Raw genomic sequence first — 27,262 nt, 5'->3', positions numbered from 1 at the left:
TAAATGTGTTTTAATTTATCTAAATGTCTTTGGGTTAATACCAAAGTATTCTAAAGTGTTTAGAATGTTTTTAAGGGACTTTGGTATGCAAGTCTCGAGACAAGAAAACATCAAAACAAAATTCTACTCCAAGGATTGCTATCTTGAGTCAAAAGTCTGCATGTCTTGAAAAAATCATGTTTGTCTCAAGACAAAAGCCTACATGTCTCGAGACATGGCTGTCAACGACTATATAATGGCTATTTTTCAGCCTTGTCTCGAGACATCTTGTTAGGTCTTGAGACATGACGTACAGGGACAATTTTTAAGCCTAAAATTGATGTTTCCTATGGCTAGATTTCATCCCCAATGGCCATAAACGCCTACAAACTTGTTCTTGGTATAAGAACACTTCAAGAGAAAAGTATTCAAATATTTATTCTTTCATTTCTCTTGTAAATATTCTCTAGTAGCTTAGTGTCAAATCTTTTATCATTCACATATCTTTGTTTTGAAACCTTAATTTTTGTAAAAACACGCCTTGTAAAGGTCTCTTTGTTTAGTATCTTTCACTATAAATTGATTTGTCCAAACTTTTATTTCCTTTCCTTTATCATTTAGAAAACTTTTTAAAAGAATTTAAAATACCAATTCACCCCCTTTGGTATTTTCGGGCTTAACAACTTAAATTATGATCCCAAAAATATCATTTACTTTAAAAATTATTTGCATTAAATATGTTATATATTTTTATTTTTTATTTAAAAAATAAACATGTATATCACATGCAACACACGAGAGGAAGAAGACTAGTATATATAAAAGCATGAGTTTGGAAAAACTTTTGAACTGATGAGAATACCTTTTATTTTCCATCATATTAATAAATTCATATTTAAAAATAATATTATAATATTTAATTTAGAATGATTAGTTAAAAAATTTGAAATAAAAGAGAAGTTGAGATAATTATACATTTAAAAATAATTATAATTTAATAGAAGTTGTGATTGTTACACATTTAAAAATAATTAGATTTTAATTTGTTCAAGAATGCAAAATTGTAGAAGAAAAAAAAACCCTAAAAACTCTTTTTTTCTCCAAGCCATTTGCTTTTTCTCTTTTGTTTTGCCTAGTGACGGTGTCAGCTTTCGGGTTAGCTACCGCTCGTCTTTTTCTCCCTTCCACCAACCCTCTCTTTCTTTCTTCTACTCATTCACTCAATGTGTCTTCCCTCCTTTTAGTTTGTAGATAAATTTTGTGGGTATCTTTGTTGTCTTCACAAGTTGTGATAGATAGGTGACGGTGTTTGTTGTTGCTAAAACTCTACAGGCCACTAGCACTTTCTTTTGGAAAGTGGGTGACTCTTCGTCGGCTTCTTAGTTTGTTTCTGTTTTGAGAGTATTTCAGAATAATAAATCACAAGTTGGTTTGAACCCATGTTGTTTTAAGTTTTAAGTTTTTTTTCTATTGTTTAATAAGTTCAGTTTTAGAAGTTTTTATCTGCTCTTATTGTACATTTTCTATTTTTGCTTATGCATGTAGTCTTGATTTTGCAAGCGATTTTAGGGATGATTTCATCGTCATCCTGTTCATTTTGGTGGATACTCGATTCTTTTGCCAATTTTTACTTGCCACTTTGGACCATCCAATGTTGATTTCCTTATAGTATTAAGTGCTTGCAATCACTTCAGTTATGTCATGCTTGAGTTGTGATAGAGCCAATTGTCAACATGCCATAATGTTCTATTAATATTAAGACTAAAGCCTTTGTTGTGTTGATAGAGCTTGTCCTTCACTGCCTATGACGGGTTTTTTTACTTATACTTTCGTCTATAAGTAGAATCAAGCTCTCAACAATTTTCTCAAGCTTTTAGGAGTTTTTTGTTAGAAAAATACATTTTTTATGGGAACTTTGAGACATATTCTCAATAGGTAAAGGTGGAGAGTTGAATCATATAATTATGGTTTCTTATTCTACTTCATGAGACCTTTACAACGATATATCATATGTTTAAAATAGTTGAGTGATGAATGAGAAATTGATGCTCAAAGTAAGCTACTTGAAAATATTTGTTGAGGAAAAGAAAAGCTTAGACCCACATTGGTTAAATGCCAAGTGTGAGATGTGTTTATATATGGGAACCTCTTGAAAGGTAATTGAATGACTAAGCTTGAAACTTTGCCTCACGCGCAGAGGGTGTAGGTCCAAACCCGACGGGGTTGGGGCTCACCTGTACAACATGGGTGAAGCGAAATGTCTTGGACCGATCAAGCCCAATATGGGCCTGTGGATATTTTTCCTCAGCAAATATATATATACAAAATTGGATATAAATCGATTCTTCCTTTTGATTTCAATTTTTGTTACGGTTTTGATTGTTTTCGTGTTTAACAAATTAAATATAAACCGTGGTTATTTATATTTAAATATTTTGTTCACTAACATGTTTTGTCCAACATTTTTCCCATTAAAGAAATACCATAATAGAACTTATAGTCAAAGTTTTGTAGTTATCTATACTATTATTTAAGTTCTTGATTAAGTTGATGTCACGAGTCAATCGGGCACCTACTCGTATAGAAAATTTTAAAATGTCCTTTCGTATTTAAAATAAATTATATCATTTGATGTTTACTTAAAAAGCAATAAAAATATGCTCATGCAGGGATTTGGACTCACGTTAATTACATTGGTAAAACCTTAAATTTATTACTCTACCAAAATTTTATATTAACTTTTTATTCATTTTAATTTTATTATGCACACTTTATTACATTCTTCAATTGTATATATTAATAATGTTATTAAATGAGATGGTGTCACAAATTAACTCGACGTCAATTTAGGATTAATGAAAACACCATGATAAATAATTGTATTCATTTAGTATTCTTAACTTATTGTATTCATCTGTTTAAATTTTGTTTTACTTATAATTTAATTTTTTTTATTTTTATATCATACATAGTTCATATGTTATTATTAATTAGTTTCAAGCCTTATATTTTATAATTATTGTATGTTAAATTTAAATATAAATTTATATTTTAAATATGTAATTTTTATACATACATATATTGTGATAGAGTTTTTTATATATAATGAGGGAAGAACGAAAAGGAATTGGGGTCCAATGTCAGTTTAGTAGAAATTTTTTCCCTTTGTCCCCTCTCTAATTTTGAAGGGTTAGTAATCATGTTTTTATACTTACTTCAAAATATATGAATGTAGATTTTTGGCTAATTTACACAAATAACATAAAAAATTAATTTCTGAAATGGGTTGTAAGTGGGATTAATAACGAAAATGATATGTTTTTTGGGTGGTGCCTTTCTCATAAGCAGTACTACCTATTTTTTATAATAAATTTTATTTTATTTTTTTAAAAAAATATTATTTTTAAATATATATAAACCGGGTAAAAATACGGTCAACGGGTCAAAATATCCGTGACGCTAAGAAGAAGAAGAAGAAGAAGAAGAAGAAAGAAAGAAGGAAAGAAAGAAAAGGTATGTATTATTTTAGTAAATAATTTTTTTTAATTTAAAGAGTTTAATTAATATGTTGTGAAATTTTTTTGTTATTAATTATTATCTATAAATTGTTTGTGTTTAGTGTTTTTTATGAATGTAATTTTGTTTATAATTATTTTAAAATTATTTTGTTAGTAATTTAGGATTATGTTATAAATTATGTGTTTAGTTTAGTGTTTTGTGATTTTTTATTAATGTAAAATTATTATTTTTAATTATTTTGTTAGTAATTTATGATTACGTTATAAATTGTTAGTGTTTAGTTTAGTGTTTTGTAATTTTTTTAGTAATGTAATTTAAAAAAAATTATAGTTATTTTGTTAGTAATTATGATTAGGTTATAAATTGTTAGTGTTTTGTGATTTTTTAGTAATGTAATTTTTTTTAAAAAAAATTATGGTTATTTTGTTAATAATTTATAATTAGGTTATAAATTGTTAGTATTTAGTTTAGTGTTTTGTGATTTTTTTAGTAATGTAAATTTTAAAAAAAATTATAGTTATTTTGTTAGTAATTTATGATTAGGTTATAAACTGTTAGTGTTTAGTTTAGTGTTTTGTGATTTTTTAGTAATATAATTTTTTTAAAAAATAATTTTATAGTTATTTTGTTAATAATTTATGATTAGGTTATAAATTATTAGTGTTTAGTTTAGTGTTTTGTGAATTTTTATTAATGCAATTTTTTTATAATGTAATTTTATTTAATTTTTATTTATTTGATAATTTTTATTGATTTATTCAAATGTTGATTAAGGCTCCGTTTATTTGCTAATAAAACATTTTCCGGAAAATAATTTCTGAAAAATGATTTACTTTTTTTAAAATAATTTACTTTTATGGTGTTTAGATGAATCTTTGTAAAATATTTTCTATTGTTTGGCAGATTTCCTGAAAATATTTCATAAAAGCTGTTTTCGATGAAACAAATATATATTTAAGAATTTATTATCTTTTCATTGTTTAATTGAGTTTATTATCTATATTAATAAATTTATATTTTAAATTGTTTTTACATATATTGCAATAATTTATTTATAAATAAATAAATCAAATTAAATATATAATAATACTTAATAAGTTAGAATGTTAACCGTCATAAATTGAAAACAAGCAAAGCAAATAAATTATTTTTAATTGTGTTATAAAAAAATAAAAAAAACAAAGATTGAATAATTATAAAAAGGTTGTCCCCCTTTTTTTGGTTAAGTATATAACAAAGTTGTGCATGCCAAAATCCAAGAAACAGGACGAGATTACAAAAGCTTGTTATGGTAAACCTCCTCTGGTGAGACAAAATTGTAGCTTTTATATCAGTCATCCAAGGTGCTCATAAATCCAACCATTACAATTCCCACATAAAATTTCCCTTTTCCCCCTGCAACAAAAACACACATTAATTCGATCAAATGCCAATTGCTAATACTTCTACATTTTTCATCCATAGGATTAGAATGCTACTGATTCACTCAAAAAAAAAACACTTCCAAGAATTTTGATGCTAATCCATGGTTGCAGGAAGATTAAAGCATGAGTGCATCACCATTGCCTATATCCTTGAATGACTTTAGTACTTTCTTTGGAACCAAGAATGTGCCAGTTTCTACAACTGGAAATGACAGATTCAACAGCCCATAAGTCCTAATACTAGGTATCAATTATCAATTACTTTGTTTTGCCAATAGAAAAGGTAAAGTACTATGAATTGTGCCTACCAGTGAAAAAAAAAGACATTTCAAGAATCTGGTCTGCGCTAAACACAAATTTCAGATAAAAGTACTATGAATTGTGCTCAGTTGAATTGTTCATAGATAAAAATTCTATTTTCTTTTAGAACAGAAATTCAACATCAGTATTCTATCTTGTTGTCAATACCAATTCAAAAAGGAAATTGAATTTCCAATCCTTGATGAATGCAGACAACAGAATAAATAACAAACTTTGAATGTGATCATATCCGGAAATGACACAGATGATATTACTGCTCGTTATCATTATCAGGGTAGGTAAGGGAAAAGAAAACGGTACCTGCAAAGCCAACACAGCCCACCAGCTTTGAATTGTCCATTGAAGTGATCAACTAAATTAACCCCAGTTCCTTTACATTGAGAACATTGTTTTGCACCTGGTAGTTGGATATAGAAACTAGTTATTATTTGTCTGTTGGTCGTTTTAGAATAATAGAACTCAAACAATGAACTCTTGAGTTGAGCATTGAAAAACTTTAAGAGCCTAAATGTTGACTTGAACATTTGTTAATAAAGGAAGTTGTCTGGAATAATTATCCAAAAAGTTAAAAGAAGTTAGAGAAGACAAAGTATTCACACCTGATAAACATAGGCTCATAATGTGGAAGAATATAAGTTAATCAATAGGAAGAATTTTTTTTTTTAAGTTGGGTCAAGTGGAAGAGTGAATTGAGAGAGAAACGCTTCTTCCACACTTGAGAAGAAATGAAATTGTTGTTCATTCTGTCCCTTCCATCAAAAGGAAACCATACAGCTCTGCAGCCCCATGTAATGAATCATTATGAACCATGCAACACCTAAGTATATCTATGTTTAACTAATCTAAGATCCTTACACGGCATTGAATGAATACAAGCACCATAGGCTACATATAAAAAGACGTGCTGGATGCTTAAATCTGCTTACTCTTCATATATATATTATATAAAGAAATTAGAATCATTACTAAACACTCTTATAATTGGGAGTTCAAACCATCCTTCTAGATTGATGTTTAAGATGCCATATTGCCATACACAATATTAACAGCACAACCTTAAATTCTAACAGTTTAGTCACAGCCTTAAATTCTAACAGTTTAGCCGGTATCAGTAGATATCAAGAGAACAATGATACAACAAAATCTATAGTTATATGAAACAAGAGACCTAATTTCAGGAAAAAAAAGACCAGACAAAAAAAGTAATTACCCAAAATTTTCATTACCATTTCCTTCGCAATCAGCACAAACGATGCTAGTTGGTTTAGTACTTTGATTCTTTTCAGCAGCCTGTTAAACAAAAAGCTATGTGAACTTAAAAAGCAGAAAACGCAGAAGGATAAGAAGAAATTAAGAACAGAGATCCTAACTATACTGAATATCCAGCTTAATAGGTGAATCAATTCCATATTCATAATCCCATAGCTGAATAGGTGAATAATGATATGTATTCACAATCTAGACCAGGTACCATAAAGTTGAATGTTGCATTGTTTTTCTTAGTTCTCTATGTTATCATTCTTCTCTATTAAACCCAAAATCCTTAGCCATTTCCAGTAATCATTCTATCTTAGATAACAAAAACCAGAAATCATAACCAACGCTGCTTCACTTTAACCCAAAAGAAGTAACAATAAGCACTGTGATCGAATCTGTAATGAAGAAAAATGGTTCATGAAACTAGAGGATTTTTTTTTATGGTCCTGTTTGTCTGTAAAAAAGAGTAGAACTTCAGCTTTCAAGTTTGTTTAATAGATAGATATCCTGTCAATATCCCATAGATATTATATAAACTACAGTTAACACGTGTTTCTTTTTTTCTTCAAACCGGCTAACGACAAACCAAAGTACATCAGAAAAGACAACACCCTTTCCCCATATCAATTTTTTTTCGTTCTTACCTTCGAGAGACGAAGATGAACGACAGTGCAGATTTTGACAACGAAAGGCGAAGATGGGGAAAAGCTTTGATGAACGCCAGTGTCCGGTGTTGAGAATCGGTGTTGGCTAACGGCAAGCGGAAGATCAGGTGTCAAGGATGGGGAAGGGGAAGGGGAAGCAGAAAATCGGTGTTGGCTTCTAATTTTCCGAAAAATGTCTTACTGAATTAGAAACCGTAAGACATTTTCTAAAATTAAGGGCTTCTTTTCCCTGTTTTTTTGTAATTGATTTTACATTAAGAAAATATTTTTAGCCAAACAAACGCGTAAAAGGCTGAAAAGCTTTTCAAGAAAATGTTTTACTCTCAAATAAAGGCACCCTAAATTTGTTGTTATATGATTTTATAGGTTATTTGAAAGAAACTAAATAGATATGTTTCTATTTTTTTATTTGTATGTTTTTTATGTTTAGATAATTTATATTTATTTTAATTATATTATTATTGTAAATTAACATAAATTTTTTTATTGTAGGTAAAATATGGGAAATTATGAGATATTTACTGTGTTTTTCTATTTTTCAAATTCCAAATTATTTATTGTGTTTTTTGTAACAAATTAAATGAATTCATTTTTTTAATTACATACTTGCAACAAATGAATTCTTTGATTAGTAATGTTAATCACATATCAAGTACTATTAATGAGATGTCAATGAAATTGTTATTTGATACTCACGTCATTCGTGGAATTAAATTAGGTTGTATTAACTATTTTACTAATTTAATAATGTCAGGGTCCATACCACGCATTGAGGGGCCGTGTTAATAGTGTAGGGTTTCTACCAGATGAACGCCTAATGTCATAGTTGGAGTTAGCCGGATTCGGATCAACGACATTGATCCGGACCTTTGATTTGCGATACGACTTAATTTCTGCTTTAGTCGAGCGATGGCGTCCGGAGACCTACACATTTCATTTATTGTGAGGGGAGTGCACTATCACTCTACAGGATGTTGCACTGCAGCTCGAACTCCCCCATCGACGAGAATACGGTCACGAATGTAAGTTCAATCTCTAGGTCCGCCGCCCTTTGCTATGACTTACTTGGACGCTCGCCCAGTGAGGGAAAATTTACGGGTTTGACGTTTTCATGGCTAAAGGCCAATTTCAAGCATTTACCGAGTACTGCCAGTGAATAGGAGGTGATACACATTGTTTGAGCTTAGATTATCCACCTTATAGGGGGTGTACTTATGTTGGATGCAAGCGGAAACAAAGTCAACTTGATGTACTTGCCACTATTATCTAATTTGCATAACATTCGTTCGTGCAGTTGGGGGTCCGCAGTGTTAGCCATGTTGTATCGCGAACTTTTTCGGACGACATATTCTTCTACGGTGGACATAGGCAAATTCCTTATATTGCTGCAGTCGTGTGTGATTTACCGGATGTCATTCTTGGCATCAATTAGTCACCAATCATATATATTTCTACTCGTTAACAGGTGATGAATTTTTACTCATTATAACAATTAGTTGACTTTTTTTTCAGATTATATTATTCTAACAATTTGTTTTCATAGATAGAACACTAATTCGGGTATCGAGAGGTTATATACGATTTCGATATATTGTCTAATGATAGAGAATCATGCTGGAGAAAGGGTAAGTTTTTCCAATATCAACTTAATTTTATTATTTTATCTCACTCGGCCCGCTTTAATATAACCATGTTATTAACTGCGCAGTTTATTTAGATGTTATATTCTATTCCAGAAATTATGACAATTATTCCATCGTCTGTCCACGTCCACTCAAACCTATGGTGCATTAGCACACCCATTATCAATTTTCAGACAGTGGAGTGGTATCATGGTGATCGAGTACTCTGGCAGTTCGGTTGCATACAATATATCCTGACACTACCAGTACGGTTGGGGGACATTCATGGGATTAACAAGAGGGGGAAACATGGAAATGATTAGGCGGAAGTGCATGAAGAATATATTGCAATGTGGAACAACTGGTTGGGGCGGGTACCTCAGATGGATCATGCTTTGGATCTACAGCCCTCGTTAGAGTACATAAAGTGGTACTCTGAGATGGGGAAACCATTTTTTTTGGTGGGCGGTCGATGGTAGTCCCCCCATACATGACACGACTTGGGAAACCCTCCTATCCCCTTCCACATCTGCCTCACACATTTGAACCAGAGGCAGAGTCGGAGATACACTCTAGGGATAGTTCTTATCATCTAGATTTGGTGGGCGATAACTATTTCTCGGGATCATCAGGCCACGGATATCATTCAGAGTTTGATATCTTCAGCCCACTACCACCTTAGTACTCCATTTCTTCCGGCCTGTATCCACCGCAGCACTCCACTCCTCTCGGTTTAAGTTCATCAATGACATTTGAGGCATATGATTTTTCATCTATGTTTCGCATACCCCCATATGCGAGTGAAGGGAACGTTGATCGCTGCAATCACCCGCAACGTGAATGTCAACCTCTACAAAATATACCCCTAGGATCACACCATCAAACCATCAATTTTAGGGGTTTTTGCAATTTAAATAGTCAACTTTGTATTTATGGAATGAATTTTTTGCCATTTTAGTTTATACTTTTAGGATTTTTTGCAATTTAAATAGTCAAGTTTGTATTTATGTAATGACTTTTTTACCATCTAAGTTATTAATTTTAGGGGATTTTTTTGTATTATTGACGTAAAAAAACATTATTTAATTCAACAAAATATAAGCGCAAAAAACTTTATACTAACTTTATAATTCAAATTAGATTAATTGCAACAAATTTTAGACAAATTTTAGATCTAATCCTCTCTCTATATAGTGAATGTAATTAATAGGGCTTGAATAACATCTCAATTCCTACCTGATCACGACGATTGTCCAATATGGTACTTTCGAAGCAGGCATTTACTCCGATTATGACTGGCTAATCTGTATACGCCATACAGTTTCCCGTCAGATTTCTCCCTAATGTCCATTTCATTATGGATTTTGGATAATTGCGGATGACCTTTTGGATTCCTACATAACCTTTGGTCTAGACAAGCTCGAAAGTCATCAGAGGCACCTCCCATGTAGACAGGTCAGACAGCACGGAGAACTCGTTCTCCTATACACGTAACGTGCACTCAAGGGTGTATACTTTATCGATAAATTGTTTAACATTGAGCGAGACAATAGCACAAGCTGTCATAACATGTGTACAGGGATAATGAAGTGTCTGGAACCTCCTGCAATCGCATCGTCTGTTTCGGAGATCAACTTCGTAAGACCTAGATGGTATACCGGGTCGACAACCGATGGTCTCTGTAACTCGAAACGTTTCATTACGTCGTGAATATATTTCTACATTCATTGACCTTGCCATCCGTCGGTTTGCAACCATTGCATTCTTTACATCTTTGACAATCAAGTGTCCCACCTCTATCTAGTTGACTTGGTGTTGCCCTATTCTTGGCATCAAGGTAGCCAACCTATAGAATGTAGTCGAGAAGACAGATGAAATCGAAAGATGTCATGTTTTTATCAACATGGAGTTAACCCCCTTCGCCAAATTAGTGGTCATATGACCATAGTGAAAGCCCTCGTCGAAACTTTTAGCCCATTACCACGGCTTTATGGTACCCAACCATTGTCAGAAAGATGTGTTCGTGTAACCCTCCATGTCACTCTCAAGTTGAGTTATCTTTTGCTGAAAAATGTATGGCTCTAGCTCATACGCTATGTATGTATTAAGAAAATATAAGTTACAGTTTCGCCCTAAAACATTAGGTTATATATTGAAAAGATAAGATTATTCTTTACCCATTCTCACAGCTTGTCTCCGCCAGTCTGCATTCTTATAATCTAGGTAGAAGTTAGCCGCGATGTGCCGGATGCAGTAAACGAATCTCCATGGCACATTGGAACACCTAATGGTGACAATTAATCATTTTCCTCTATCAAAGATGATGCAAATATTATCGTTACTGATAACATACCTTCGCAAGCTCGTAAGGAAGAATTCCCACGACTCCATGTTCTCCTTATCTATGATGGAAAATGCTATTGGGAGCACGTTCTTATTCCCATCTTGAGCAACCGCAAGAAGTAGGATCTGTGTATATTTACCGTATAGCTAGGTCTCATATACTTGCACAAACGGCTTGTAATGGGAAAATGCACGTACGCATGGATCAAACGTCCAGAACATCATTTGAAAAATTATTTTTCCCGGTTGTAGTTGGTCATCCGGGCCGTAATAAGGTCGTGTTTGTAACTCAATGGCAGTCCTCAGCACGTACTCCCGTATAGCGGCTATCCATCACTGTAACTCATTGTACGGCATATCAAAATCTCCGTACAATTGCTCTATTGCCATCTGTTTAGCTATCCATGTCTTCCTGTATGATACTCGATACTGGAATTGTGCTTGTATTTGGCAATTAGTACCAAAACTTTAATGGTTGGCATGTATTTCACCATTGGCATGATGCACGTACAGATAATTTTGGAATCAAGTTTTCGATAATCTTCTGTCATACATTTTGAAGTGCATGTGTGAGCCCCAACAAATTTTTGTATCTCTTATATCTGTGACTTCTGGATAAATAAGGCTCGTACCCGCCAACGCAGCCTTCTGCTAACCTCCACTATCTCTACGTCTTTATCGTCTACAAGTTTCATTTCGGTGAATTTTATGGGATCCGTCAAAATTGGAAATTTGTAGAAAACTTTCGAGACCCTTCTCCCACAACGGCTATCAATTTTTGCACTAATCCTTTCCTTCATATCATCAAACGAGATATTTCTATTAAATCTCATTGCTATTTGTTGGCAACATTAAAATATATATTCCACGGTTCTTGTCAAAATTACTCCATCGAAATAAACACATACAAAAAACTGATTTTTCATCTTTAATACTAGATCTATTAAAAAAATCACAATTCTCAAAACAATTTCAAATAGCAAAAAAGTTACTTACATAAAAGTTTTAATGAATAAAAAGATACCAAAATTATAACAATATGCAAAATGTTTCATTCAGAAGCTAACAAAATTAATAACCTAACAAAATAATTTTTAAATAACAAAATTACTAATAAAACTCTCCATTCTATTTAAAAAGAAATAAACAAAAATTACTTATCCTTCTTTTTGTTCTCCTTTCTTTCTTTCTTCTCCCTAGCTTCTTCCTTCTATTCTACTAATACGAAAAAATTGACCACTGGTGCCGCTTGTCAGATAGGGGTCACTAGAGCGCCTATCAAATAGGAGTCACTAGTGGCACCTACCAAATATGAGTTACTAATAGCACCTACCAGATAGACACCACTTCTCTCATACCATTATCTTATTTCTATACGAGCCATGTACTAGATCCGGGAAAATTATACATAATGCTGTCACCTATTAGAAAGGCACCACTAATAAAATAATATTTAAAAAAGTATTATAAAAAATAAGTGGTGCCGCTTATGAAAAAGACTCCACCCAAAAAACATATCATTTTTATTATTAATTCCATGACAACCCATTTCAGAAATTAATTTTTTTCATATTATTTGTGTAAATTAGCTGTCGATGTTTCTATAGAAAGTTGTGTTCTAATAAATAGGGGTGAGATTGGTTGGATTAGGTTTTTTTAATTATGATAATTTAGTTTGTTTCAATTTTCGATTTTTCATATTTATTTTGATTTTTAATTTTTTTGATTTATTTTGATAAAATGAATTTTATTTTATGATTTTTGAATATTATTTGACATAATTTTAAAATTTTTTCATAAATAAGATAAACTCTTAATGTAGTAATTTTTTTCAAATTTTTTATATACAACTTTAAATTATTTTAATATTTTAAATATAAAAGATTTATTTTTATCTTATAAAAATAAAAATAAATTATAAATTAAATAAAAAAATGATTAGATGATATTTTATAAACTAATAAAAAATATGGTTGTTAACTAATTTGGAATTTGAGATTGTTCTAATAAATAATTTAAGTATTTTGAGAATAAATATTTATTTTCACAATATTCAAATACAAAGGCAAAATAACAACACACGTACGAACTCAAATATTAAAAGAACATTGAAGTGCGAGGATAATATGGTAATTTAGGTATAATAAGAGATCGTCTCTCGCACTTGCATTCATTCAACGTCCCTTGCCTGCAAAGTTGAGAATTTTAGAATCCATAAAAAAAAGAACCCAACACAAACACACAAAAGGAATTTTACTTAAAGAAAGCAGTTCCGTGTCTAACTTCTTTCTCTTTTTTTATCTCCTTCTTCTTCTCAAAATTGGGTCTGTTGGGAGTCATTTTCTGCAACTGGCTTCAAGCTTCCATTTTTACATATGGGTTTTTCTCTCTTTTGATACCTAGTGGTTGATAAGTAGACGGGAATTTAGATTGAAGGCTTCTATAATATGTCTTTTAGAAGCAAAGGAGACACGTTTTGTATCAAAGGAATGGACTTTTCTTCTTGGCTTGGGCTGCTTCTGTGCTGGAATGCTCTTCACCGATAGGTATCCATTTTTATTTTTATCCTTCTTCTTTGGGTTTCCAGTTTCGTTGGATTCTCAAAGTTCAAAACTTTTGGCTTTTCATTTCTTCTATTCCAAAGTTTGATGATTTTTTAACCTAGCTTTATGATTGTATGTTTAGCAAAATTTTCCTTCATTTCCATGGTGAAACTATGTCAATTCTTTTGCTGATAGATTTTGCTTATTTTCTAAAGACTTCGTTTTCTTTTTACTTGTATTCGTCTTTTAGTTCAACACAAATTTTTTATAAGAGATAATTATTATGCCTCCCTTATTTTTACTGCCTCTCAAGGCAAAATGGATCCAACTTTTCTTTTCATTTATTTTATTTTATTTTCTTATATTATGGAAACGACTGCTAATCCTCTGATGTGATTTTAAGTTCTTGAGGTTTCATAATTTTCTTGTTTACGGTTAAGGGGTTTGAATTGGCAAGTTAATATTATGTTGATACAAAAATTCAGCTTTTTAGGGTTGCTATTTTAATATATAAATTGAATTTTTTTAAAAAAAAAGGAACATTGCAGTGTTATTATTCAAGGGCCAATGAAATCTGCTTCTATAATTATCATTCATGCCATTTTTAAACATTTCCTGGCAGGAAGAGCTCTAACATACACATTCTATAGATAACTGTAAACATTGGTTTAAAATATCCTTGAATGAGATTGTTAAGGCATATAAACCTCTAAGCATTTTAATTTTTAATGCTTCTTGCTAATTGTTTGGCACTTAAAGTTATTTTTCGGCCCTCATGGAAGTTACATCTTTGAAGATCATTGTTATGAAGAACTAAATAATTCCAACATGGATGCAACCTTAACTAACTTAAAAATTTAGACCCCCTTTTTTTGGCACATTTATAGATTTTGTTTGACAGGTTAATATTTTAGGTTACTGTTAAAAATTTGGATTCATTTGTTTATGAAATGGTTGTATGCTTATAGATGTTACTGAGGCTTCTGTGGCTTCTTAATGTGTAAAATTAGTAACAGGATGGGGACTGTTCCTGAACCTAAAGGTATCAAGAGGACAACTGCAGTGGAAGCTGAAAAACTTAAACTAATTTCAGAGGGTTGTAATCCAAAAGCTGTAAGTACCGTAATCGCATCATACTTAAAACCTTTTTGTCGCACACCCGAAGTTTTACGGTTTTTAAGTTCATTGGCTTCCTTTATTTGTAGCAGAATGAAGAAAAGCATGTATCCAAACACATCATTGGAGAGGTTTTTAAGACTCACCATGCTATACAGTCAGTATTTTTTTTTTTTTTGAATGCAAGTCAGTATTGGTTTTCCATAATAGGGTTGATTTGATTTTAGAGTGGCTGACCAATGAACTTATTGTCTTGTTTCCGATGGAGAACACTGGATAAGACTATTTTGAACTTAGAGATGGAATTAGCTGCTGCAAGGGCGGCACAAGAATCTTTACTCGCTGGTTCACCATTATCCACAGATGCGAATAGAGCCAAATCATCTAGGAAGAGAAAGTATCTGATGGTTATAGGAATTAATACCGCTTTTAGCAGCTGAAAAAGAAGAGACTCAGCTCGTGCTACATGGATGCCACAAGGTTGTTGGATTGATCTTTTCTTTATACCCTTCATTTCCTTATTTCATTCCCTTAACACACATTAATCCCTTTCCCAAGTTATGCCATTAGGATTGCTGAATTAAATCTGCTGTTGTTTTTCTTCCTAAAACTAATGGAAAATAGGTGAAAAACGGAATAAGTTGGAGGATGAAAACAGCATTATCGTTCTCTTTGTTATTGGTCATAGGTGAAGGCTTAATTCACTTTCCTTTGTATTTTTTGGTTGCTGAACTTTGACATGTATTTCTCCTTAAATGCATTGAACCTATATGCTAGACTGATTTCACTTCCCCAGGATGTCCTGATGAATTCTCTTATAAACATAAAATTTTACTTGTATTGATTCTTGATACTGAGAACTTTTAAGTCTGTTTCTAGAATCTTATATATGTCGCATGACAGTGACAATGCAAGGGCGCAAATGGATAACAATAACAGTCCCGACTCACAATTTAAAAACTTAATGTATGCTTTTATGTAATCATTTTCTTTTTCCTATTTCCCAGTGCCACGACGGTTGGTATTTTGGACTTAGCAATTGAAGCTGAGGATAAGAAACATGGAGACTTCTTGAGGCCGCTAGGCTGTTTTAGCCACTATTGATCTCTTTTTATAGGCTTTTCTGCATTAAAAATATGTTCTTCAAGAACACCACCCTATAACAATTACTGCAAGGAAAGATTAAATAAGTAAACCGAGCGATATGTTGTTTTATATATCAGCAGGACCATGTTGAAGGGTATCTTGAGTTGTCTGCAAAACCTAAGATATATTTTGCCACTGCTCTCGCTTTATGGGACGCAGATTTTTATGTCAAAGTTGATGAAAATGTCCATGTAAAATATAGGTAAGTTTTTAGATTTGTCTACCATAAGTGAAGTTTACAATCAGACAGACAAAAGGATTAGTTTTTGTTATAATTATCCCTTTACATATGCCTTTGTGCTTGAAGATCAATGCTTCTCTTATATGTTTTCTGTGAGAATTATGATACTTATTGCAGTTAACTGTAATTAAGTGTTTGTTAAAATTTTATTAATCCTTTAAGTCATCATCTCCAATTGCTGCAGCGACACTCTGAGAAACTCTAGTTAGACACCGGAAGAAACATCGTGTGCTTATAGGGTGCACGAAATCTGGTCCTGTCCTCTCTCAAAAGTGAGCCAGATTATCCATGTTTCGTTTTTCTTCTGCAAAAGATTTTTGAGAAGGTATATATATATATATATCAGTTTTCTTAATCGTTATGTTATGGAACAGGGGAGTGAGATGCAATGAACCTGAATACTGGCAATTTGGTGAGTCAGGAAATAAATATTTCCGGCATGCTACCAGAAAATTGTATGCCATTTCAAAAGATTTGGCCTCGTATATATCGATAAATCAGTAATTTCTTATATCCTTGTTTAAGATGAAGCTTGTATGTGAATCTGGAGGCCTGTCCCTTAAGTGTTTTCATTGTTTGCTGCACTAATGATGATTATACACACGCATGATTATGTCAGGCATGTTCTACACAAGTCTGCTAATGAGGATGTTTCACTGGGATCATGGTTTATTGGACTTGATGTCCAGCATATTGATGATCAGAGATTATGTTGTGGCAGACCACCTGGTAAACATCTTAAATGCTCCCAAATCTTTAGAATTGCGATTAGTTTGCACAGAATAAGATGTAAAATCCAACTCTAAACTATAGTACCTTCGTTAAGAATACTGATTCACATGTCGTAGACTAGTTGGATTCTAAAACCTGGCGAAATATATTAAACACACCAAAAAGCTGAAGCAACTAATGGTTGTCTATGAACAATGTTACATTTTGTAGGCATGATATTCTGGTGATTTGTTCAAATCCGCGTATTTTTTATACATTGAATCTCCGGGATACGATCCATTGAGCATTGTGTAATACATTGAAATCCGTTGTTTTGCTTGAGAGGGGGCACATTTCTGGTGATGGCATTCATTGTTTGTTGAAGTAGACTAAACTATTAAGTAAATGTTTTCCCTTTGCTGCATTTGTTTCCATATTTCTCATTAAGCACCATCATATATGCTCTAGAAATGAAATAGCCTGATCCAAATTATGAAATCAGTTTGCTCTAACGAATGGACTACGAATGCAGATTGTGAGTAAAAGGCCCAAGCTGGCAATGCTTCTGTTGCTTCCTTTGATTAGAGCTGCAGTTGAATTTGCAAGTATGCTGATGAGATTAAAGAGGTTCATCAGCAGTGCGGGGAAGGAGAGAATGCTTTGTGGAGTGCTACTTTCTAATGGTAGCCAGCATCCTGTTTTCTTCCTAACCCAGGAGGATGGCATGCATGGTGAATCCTCCAATACCAAATCCTTTTTCTGTAGTTTAATGAAGAGAAAAGAAAACATTATCAGAGATAGTGAGACACCATTGAAAATGGGGGGACCTTTACAATATTAGTTTAAGGAAAGTGGTACTATAGCAGCCCCCACAAGGAAGTGGCTGCCACCACCACCACCCATTCTTTCAAGGCTTGATAGCAAATTTGTAAGTCATAGTTCCATAAATCTCATCATAAATACAAAATATTTTTGGTTCCTTTAATCATCCATTTCTGCAACATTTCTGTATGTTGATCTCTCCTACAGTTTTTCTAAAATCATGTTTCAGATATGATAAACTTGCAAGGTAAACAAACAGGTTGGGAAATGGTAAAAGTATGTGAAGAAAAATACATATGAAAATGAACAAAAGGAAAACATAGACCGAAATTTGAAAGATTGATGATGACCTATTCAAGTTTCAAACACTCAAATGCAAGATGGTGTTCATTTGTCTTCCCTGGAGTGGTCTAATTTGGATGGTGCTTTGAAAATCCACCGCCATCCCTTGAATATTCTTCTATTCTTTTTTATTCCTCTTTCATCCATTGTCATCTGATATGAACTCCCATTGCTTAAGGCTCCATTTCCAGCCATTGGCAGTGTATTTTCAACGGAACCACCGGAGGATTTATATGGCATAAATTCACCACCTTCTCTCATGCTGCCAAAACCAGACAAAACGCCCCCACCCTTCTTCATACTAGGAATATCCCCTTTAGACTCTGCTTGAAAATCAAATTTTAAGTCAATGAAACCCGAATCATCCCCACCATTAAAATAACTCTCTTTCAAAGAAAAGACCCGCCTGTTTGCACCACTAAAACCCCCATCAACATCCATGAAACTGCCGCCGGCCACGCCACTTTTCCTAATGGCTGCAATATCGGACTCCATAAAAGTACTGTCTCTTCTTTCACTATCAAAACCACTTCTCCTTGGTTCTGCTTCACTAAACCCACTTTTCCTCTCAGGATCAAAGAGCAAACCGCCATTGACGCCGGAACTCCGTGCAGCCGAAATCGAGCTCCTAGCACCTGAAAAGTTCATAACGTCACTTCCATCTTCTGATCCAAAAAACCCACCCCCTCTGAAACTGCAAAGAGACCTTGACCTTGAAACCCCCATGTAATCAACCACCCACAAATCACTTTTCTCATCACCCCCACAAACACTCTTCCCACAGTTAGTCTCTTTGTCCCTCTTCTTCTTGAAAAACCTCCCAATTCTCCAAAACCCGTTCTTTTTCTTGATCTCCACACAGCTGCTATTGCTTCTCTTGAGCAAGATAACATCCTCTGATTTAGTATTATTTCCACTACTAGTGCTTTTAGCCTTGGGGTTTGAAACTTGATGATCTCTGCTGTTTTCATTCTCTATCAAGAAGGAGACCCGACCAACGCTGCCCACTTCACCACCGGCGCATGAATTTCGAGGGTTGGTGGCGATTTCAGAGCAAGAGCAAGACGAAAGGCGTTGCTCACCACAGTCGGAGCAAACCAAGTTGATCAAACGATCCTTAAGACAATACGCACATACACCAGCAGAAGACGATTGTGGATGTTTCCTACATGGAACAACATCCGATGAAGTGCTATAGTCTTGGAAAAAATCAATGTTGTTGTTGTTGTTGTTGTACACTTCCACAGCTTTGCCTCTCACTTTCATGGCTTCTCTTCATCATGTAACTAAAATGGAGCTCCAAACTTGAGAAAGATTGGCTTATCAGGGATTACTTCAGGGACAAGACACAAAACACACAAATCGAAAAAGGGTATAAAGATCAAAATGCTTGCTTTAATAGGCATATATTGAAGCTGATCAAGGAAGCAAAGGATCAAATCAAATATGAAAAAAAAGGGTAGGTAAAGGCTCTCTAGATATTCAAGTATTGCAAGAGGTAGTAGCTTAACACTTGTAGGTAGATTGAATGATAATAAAAAGCATAGAGAAGGCGTTAGCTTTACGTTTTTTCTTTAGACAAAGAGAAAAACAGTGTTGCAGAAAAAAGCACTATTTCCTACATGTATAATTATGTAGGGACATTATAAGTGAATGCAACAGCAATTTTCAGTAAAGTTGCAAATACTCCAATATAACAACCTTTACCTTTTTTTTTTTCTTTAGGAAGACTATTTCGATCTAGGGTTTAGGGTTAGCGCATAAGACTAAAAATGATACCTGTAAATCATCCATCAAATAAAACTATGGATGAGACTCGTTAAATTTCAATGTTTATTGAAATATTAATGTGTACTCACTGAGACAATTTTAAAAATACAGAATCAGGCTCTCTCACTTTTAGCAAGTGTTTTGAATCAATATGGTCCAAATCCATCAATCTGTCATGTGTTTTCTTAACTTTTTCCCGGATTTTCTCCACTTTATCTTTCTTGAGTATTGACTTTTTCTTGCCCATGCTAAGTGACACAAACCACGTTCTTAATTAGATTTGTTTTCTTCATTTCTTTTTTGTTCTATTATTGGATTGATGAAAGTTACCTATCAGGCAAAAAAAAAAAAAGCATAAAAAGAGCTTAGTTAAGAATGCATAAATTAATTTGGTCCACTTTTTCTTTTACAAATGTTTCCCATGGTTCTTTTTCATATTAGATCTTCAGCACGTGTTGTACCGACAGATCCCATTGTCATGGTCCCCTGCAGGATTCAACACTTAACTTCCTTGGCTTTTTATTCCTGCCCTCATATGCTTGCTTACTTTGGTAGTCTTGTTCATATCAAATACGAATCAATTTGGCAACCAAAACCTCAACGATTGTTAAAAAAAATTACTAGATCCTATTAATATAAAAATAGCTATTGTGTTTTCTCCCCCCACAAAACCAGAAGTCAAATGGTATGTAACATTGGAGATGAATTATGCCAAAGCTTTTAAAGAAAAAAAAAGGTTGTTAATGGCAGAAGCATGACCATGGTGAGATATAATGGGGGAGGCAGCATGCTAGATCTACATACATCATTGAGACAAATAAAGTAATAATTCTTTCAAGTAATATTGTTTTTGGTCCAACTTATTTGATTGTATTTGGAGATGGTGATAATCATGATGTTCCATTGTTCTTTCTTCACTAATAATTTTGTAATCTTTGTAATTGATGAAACCCTAAAAGGGTTTTTGGGATTGTCAAGTTCAAAAGTTTTTCACTTTGAAAATGCTCCCCAGTTTATTTTTTTTACTAGAGATCTGTAGAAACATATCTTTTAAAATTATTGCATTAGGAAAAAGTTAAAATGATTTTAATTATAAATAAATATTTGATGGACACCCGTTAATACAATATATATATATTTACTATCTAACCAATCTCAAATGCTGTTTGAAGTAGAAGAAATTCATGGGGGGTGAAATTGAAAAATAAGGAAAGAATGATGGTTGATGCCATGTGGTGTATGTATTACCTTTTACTTTAATGCCTGCCTGCCTACCTTTAGCTTGGTGGAAGCCAGCAAGCGTTTAAGGGGCTCCGTGCTCATATGAAAATGATAGTTTTAGCTTTTTTTAGTCATTCAAATAACTCAATAACCAGCATATATTTGAAACATAAAATCATAAATTTGAAGATTTATTTGTAACATATTTTCAACACGAAAGCATCGAGAATTTAACATAATTCATATAAATGCATATTAATTTTGCAGTTAATAAAATCATATCGTATTCTACATATCAAACTATGATGAGAAAAAGGAAAACAGAAAAGGGAAATAGTGGATTAAGAGAGAATTTAATTTTGTTGTGTAAGCCCAAAAATACGAGCCCAGTTAATATGGTCCATTAACAATCTTAAAATCATTTGGATTGCTCTTGATATTCTCCAAGAGCGAACCCCAGTTCTAAATCAGTGCGCTTACACCTCAAACCCTACAATTTCTCCTCACTTTACCTTCAAGGTAAAATTTTTTAAATTTATCGAAACTAAATTTGGAGTTTACGAGAGCTAAAGTCTTCGAGGTTAATAGTTGTCCTCTAACAATCTTTGTTTCTGGTGTAGCTACTAAAAAGGCCGCATCAAAGTGAACTTCGTAAACGGGTTTGGGGTGGGGGATACCATTTCATTGTGGTAGGTGCGGTGATGTGAAAGTATTTTTTGAATATATTTCATTGCCTTGGTTAACAACAGTTTCGGCAAGCATGTTATTATTAAACCCCACCTGGTTCCTTGCATGCACCCCAAATTGCCCATATTATAGTCACACATACCTCTAAATTCAATTTCTCCAGCTTTCGAGTACCTATCTCTGTCCGGTTAATGCATTTAATCTATATCTGCTAAAGGATTCATCTCATCCCCAATATTGGTGGCGTTGCATGTTGGCCACATTTGGTTAATTCCATCTATTCTTCTGGAACCCCAACAAAACAATTTAAACTTTGGCTCCATAAGATTTTTCATATTGCCGTGTGAGTCTCAATACCATGTTTCTCTTCTACACCCGCTTTTAACTTAACAGTGTACTCCGTTATACCAAAATGTATGTTTTGTACTCTTATTGTAGTAATTTTGTCATAAATTACTGAAATATTTCAATCTGTTTGTACGATATAATTTTTACATATCCATTCATTATTTTTTATGTGTATGTCCCTATTGATTTTGCATGAAAAGCAAATGGTTAAGCAAGTATTAGATCACTGATTACTTAAGGTTTAACGAATGTTAAGTTGTATAATAAATAATATTTTGTAATGCATAAGACAACTTGTATTAGAAGGTAACCTAAATAGCTTGTAGTTCATGGGGTCATTATGAGCAAGTCACTCATGACAGGATTATTAAGTTGTCTATAAGTCCAATTCAGATAGCTTATCTTGGCTATAAGAGCTAGATGGAAACCTAAGATAGAGACATAAATGTGATTAGCTAGACTAACAATATATTGGATTGGACCCTAGATGAATTAATCTTGAATTTGCTTTTTGGATTAAATCTATTGTGATGTTCATAGTGTAACTTACCTTAATCCTTAGTAAGTGAATGACAATGTATATATGACTTATAAACTTTAATGCATTCAGAACCTATATGTATCAAAGAAGTAAGCAAAAGGTTGATACATTGGGTATATGACTTATGCATGACATAGCTTTACTTATAAATAATGGATCATAATTTGAATAAAGAGTCAATAGTACCCTCTTAATGACATTGTATGGATTATGAAAATGGAACATGGTCATGGGTTGTTTGTCTGGGATAAACGATTTAATCATTATTAGTACAAGTAATAATTATTTTCATCATAGTAGATAGAATGGATACCTTAAGATAGAAGTGACCAAATTAGGTGAATGAATTTAACCTTAACGGATCATGAATATCCAATGAGGGTAACACATATGTGACAATGTTGTTGGGCTAAAGCTTTATAACACATGTAGCTTTCATAATGATATATAATTGGGAGTCCAATCATGACACTTTTAGTTGTTTGACTCTGTGAATAAATAACTATGTAAGTAATAGAAAAAGAGTCGAAACTTAATTACATGTTATTTTAGCCCATAACATATATGCCCAATTGGTCTATCTGCAATCTCACTACAACCCTGTACGAATTGTATCTAAATCTATGAGCGAGAATTCTACCGTGAGCTCTTAAAAAAGAGCTAATAAAAGCTTAAAGAAAGCTCCAAAAAAGGCGAGTCATTAAACGAGTAACAAAGAAATCATAACCATTGGAAAAAAAAGAAGGCTTTAAAAATGGGGAAATCGACATTTCACAATTATAGGTATCCAACCCACCAAACATAATCTGAAATAAGTGAAAAAGCCTTACTAAAAAACCCCCAAATCCTATCATTTTCTTCATCACTGAAACCCCATTCCCATCATTTCTTCTTCCATTGCTTCACATCTCCATCATTCATCTCATTCCCTTCCCTTGACTTAGAAAAATAATGATATCTTACTCCATTTGTTAACTTCCCCCAAAAGAAGACCCCTCTTTTGCCATCGCTTTCTTCATAATCATCATCGAATCCCCTTTGTCATTACCTGTCATCTTTAACAGTGTCTGTTGTCTTCTTCATCATCAAACTCTTTTGCATTGTTTTCTTCTTCCATTACCACACATCTTATAACAGTCTGATTTTCAATGGTATAGAAAATACTGTTTCAGAACCCCATTTTCGTAAACCGAGTTCGTAAGTATTAAATATGAATATTTATAGAGTTCATATAAAAAATATATTTAATATTGATCGATCAATTTTATCAATTAAATAATTAATTAAGGCTTAGGGACAAAATTATAAAAGTCTAATTGTTATAGAGTTTTAATTGGCAAAAGGCTAGGGAACCTAAATAACAATTAACCAAAGGTCCAAAATGGTTAATAAACCATCTTAAAGTTGGAGTTAGTGGATGATGATGCCATTTCATTAAGTTAAAATAATAATTAAATAATATAATTAAACCATGATTAAACCAAATTAAGTTAGATTAATTAGTTCCTAATTAGCCTATATATGCAAATTTAGTGGAGGAAAGATATCATCATCTTCCTCATTCCTCCATGCCGTCCAAAGAAGAATAAAATAAGGAAAGAAATCTTTTAAGCCCTTGAAACTTTCGACTATCAATTAGGTAAGGAAATTTAGTCTTTTTCTTATATTTTTTTATATATTTGTTACCATAGGAGCTTGATTAACCTAGCCCATGTACCAATTTGATAAACTATTGAAGTTTTAGACAGTTTCTATTGTTGACCACTTGATGAATTAGGCTTGAAATTGATAGATTTTAAGGTTAGATTATGAAAAGGACTAGATTGTAAAGTTAATTTAGCTTGTTTGTTAACTTTATTACATTAGGGGCAAAATTGAATAAAGATAAAACTTGTCATGAAATTTTGTCAGAAATAGAAACTATAAGGTCCTTAATGAAAATATATGAAATCAGATTTCAATCCGAATCTAGGAATCAAAAGTTATGTTTATCTTGAGTTTAGGGACTAAATTGAATAAAATGTAAAATATGGGGGAACTTGAAAAATGGATTTATATAGGATCATGCATATCATGACATTGTGTGAAAATTTTTTATATTGATTTATTATATAAAATAATTGTATAGATCAAGAATTGGGTCAAAGAGGAGCCAATAGGGGAAAAGCTAAAATTGTACATTTAATCCTTTAAGATTCCACTCATTTGTGTTTTGAATAGGTAAGTTCATATGGAACTTACTATCTAATTTTGTTGTGTTCGTGTTTAATTGGTTATATGTATGTTTGAGTATGATTTGAAACACTAGTGAATTTGACATATATGGCTAGTAATGGATTGAACTGAAATGTTATGTGATGAATGACTGTTATGCAATAGTATAGGGCATAAATGTGAAAATCTGAATGATTACAGGGTATGAAAATGAAAGTTGTGATTATTTACAAGGTGTGATATGTAAATGTAGATAATTAGAGGGTATAAACGTGTAAAAACGATTGATTACAGGGATGATAATGAAATATGTGTAATTGATGTCCATGTGAACTTAGTAAAAACTTAAGATGCAATTGACATGCCAATAGGGTCATATGTGCGCTTGTACGAGATATGGGATTGTACGGAGATTATTACAGGTTATATCGAGATCCAACATCTATTGTGGATCATCGAGCATTATATGTCTCTACTGAGACCCTAGTGTGGTGGAGGGATGTATTTGCATATGAATATGCTGTAACGCCTTTAACCCGACCTGATTCACTGGGTTCGGATCTTGGGTGTTACCACGTATTTCACTTAACAAAATTTAATAAAATAGTTAACAATTTCCCTTACTTAAAACATTTTTATGTTTACTTTATTTAAAAACTCCTTATAAAAGAAAAAAAAAGTAATTAATTAAATATATATTGCTTCGAACTTGTTACACTTTATTATAACACATGGTTTGTAAAAGACAATCTTTTAGGGCGTAGTCCTACTAAATGCCAATTTTTCCAAAACATCCATTATATGCATAGTATCCCCATTTGCATCATCTTTAGCGCATTCCTGGCGTTGTCTCTCCTAGCCCTCTCACTTAACAGCAATACTTGAATTATAAAATCTTTTTCTTTTCTCTTCAGATATGTAACATCCTGTCTGGCGTAGTATTTAAGAATGCGTATTATTTATATAAGGGTAGCCTTATAGTGTGGATTCTAATAGATTAAGTATTGAAAAGATTTCCTGAAGACATCGACCAGACCTTTGGGCAAAGTGTAAGTAAGGACGAGTTTAGATATTGGCAAACTCCCCTATAGAGGGCATGCCAGCTCTACTTTAGAAATCAACATTTTCTTATGTCCTTGATCTAAAAGAATCATTAGCTTTATTGTTGTACTAACAAAAATAGTTAACTGGCTACAGAAGTCTAGTTAGGATGGAATAAGATGTTTGAAATTGATAGGACTTAACCAGGACTTTGCCAAAAAAGCACTTTTCTGTGAGGACCTTTTGTACTTAGTATTAAGCATGATGTATAGATAGGGGTGGAACGAAAAAAGTGTAAGTGTACACAATCGTTAACAAGTACTAAAGTGACAAGTAAATGTTGAGTTATTGTACCTACAGGGACCATGAAAGAAAAATATTTATGAAATGCAACTTTAAAAAATTTGGTGAAGGAAAAATATGTTGATTTGAAGAAGTGATTAAAAACTAAAAATTAACTAAGTAATTAAAATAAGAAAAATAAAAAGTAAAAATTCCAATGCACGATTTCTAAAAAGACGAGTTTTAATCAATATGACAAAAATGTTTTAGATCAGTTACATTCCTTAACTTAGAGTTACTAAACCCATGTTCATGTTGTTATGAATATTTTCACGGCAATTTGATATTTTGTTAACTAATGCACATACATACTTTCTAGATCAATCAATCTCTTGAACATATTCTAATGTCAATTCAAACAATTAATCAATTTTCATAATCAAGTATAAGATTAAGTGACGTAACCAAATATTCCTACATTGAAACAATTTAATCACAATAATCTTGCAAGTTATGTAAGGCTAATGTACCATTTAATACTGTTGCTAATTTAACCTTCAGCTACCTTAGAAGATTAAACATGCACAAATTAAATATTGTGTCTCATTCGTTACCTTACAGTAGTAATACAAGTATAACCTAAGCATGGTTTTATTTAATTGAACAAGCTACCAATGCCTAATAACAACACAAACATGATTTTAGTAATTTAAGTGAATAGAATACAATAAATCTAACATGAATTAAATTTAAGTCATTTTAATTAAATCAAGGATAACAACACAACAAATATTAATGTTTATAATCACAACATGAACGAGAAAAAATAAAGGAGAAGGGAACTGGGAAACAAATCTCGGTGTTTCTTCGAAGCTAGACTAGTGCGCTCTTCTTCTTCTCTACTCATTCTGTCGATTCAAGGCCTCCACGAACACTTGAATGTTGCTACTCCAAGGGGGATGCAAGCTCACTTTTAAGAGTGGAAATCGACAAGGGAAGAGGACAAAAAAAAGGGAAAACAAGGAAATGAAAGAGAGAAATGAAGAGATGTGTGTGAAATGAATTATGTGAAATGAGGAAAGGAAGAGGGGTATTTATAGGTGGTAT

At 32.6% G+C, this 27,262-nt stretch overlaps 2 protein-coding genes and 1 pseudogene across 2 annotated transcripts; 1 reads left to right on the top strand and 2 right to left on the bottom strand.

The window, feature by feature from the left end:
- Positions 1-4,638: 4,638 nt before the first annotated feature.
- LOC107936691 (uncharacterized) lies at positions 4,639-9,240 on the bottom strand. The gene is made up of 6 exons (XM_041088330.1): positions 9,166-9,240; positions 7,969-8,089; positions 7,145-7,341; positions 6,470-6,533; positions 5,544-5,640; positions 4,639-4,893 (listed from the first exon to the last, which is right to left on the bottom strand). The coding sequence occupies exons 1-6, from the start codon at positions 9,238-9,240 to the stop codon at positions 4,833-4,835; spliced, it is 615 nt and encodes a 204-aa protein (XP_040944264.1). The 3' UTR covers positions 4,639-4,832.
- Positions 9,241-13,324: 4,084 nt separating this feature from the next.
- LOC107936653 (probable beta-1,3-galactosyltransferase 2) lies at positions 13,325-17,752 on the top strand (annotated as a pseudogene).
- A 60-nt stretch (positions 17,753-17,812) lies between these two features.
- On the bottom strand, positions 17,813-19,864 carry LOC107936645 (uncharacterized). The gene has a single exon (XM_016869399.2). The coding sequence runs from the start codon at positions 19,315-19,317 to the stop codon at positions 18,097-18,099; it is 1,221 nt and encodes a 406-aa protein (XP_016724888.2). The 5' UTR covers positions 19,318-19,864; the 3' UTR covers positions 17,813-18,096.
- Positions 19,865-27,262: the final 7,398 nt, after the last annotated feature.

The sequence above is a fragment of the Gossypium hirsutum genome, chromosome D02, assembly GCF_007990345.1.
Source record: "Gossypium hirsutum isolate 1008001.06 chromosome D02, Gossypium_hirsutum_v2.1, whole genome shotgun sequence".
In the NCBI taxonomy this organism is placed as follows: domain Eukaryota; kingdom Viridiplantae; phylum Streptophyta; class Magnoliopsida; order Malvales; family Malvaceae; genus Gossypium; species Gossypium hirsutum.
This window is presented reverse-complemented; position numbering and strand designations above follow the sequence as displayed.

Coding starts and splice junctions, on each gene's coding strand:
- LOC107936645 (XM_016869399.2), bottom strand. CDS start 19,317: ATGAAAGTGAGAGGCAAAGCTGTGGAAGTGTACAACAACAACAACAAC.
- LOC107936691 (XM_041088330.1), bottom strand. CDS start 9,240: ATGGTTTCCCCATCTCAGAGTACCACTTTATGTACTCTAACGAGGGCT. Junction 8,090..9,165: donor CAAAGCATGATCCATCTGAG/GTACCCGCCCCA, acceptor TGAAATGTGTAG/GTCTCCGGACGCCATCGCTC. Junction 5,641..6,469: donor TGCTGATTGCGAAGGAAATG/GTAATGAAAATT, acceptor TCCAACTACCAG/GTGCAAAACAATGTTCTCAA.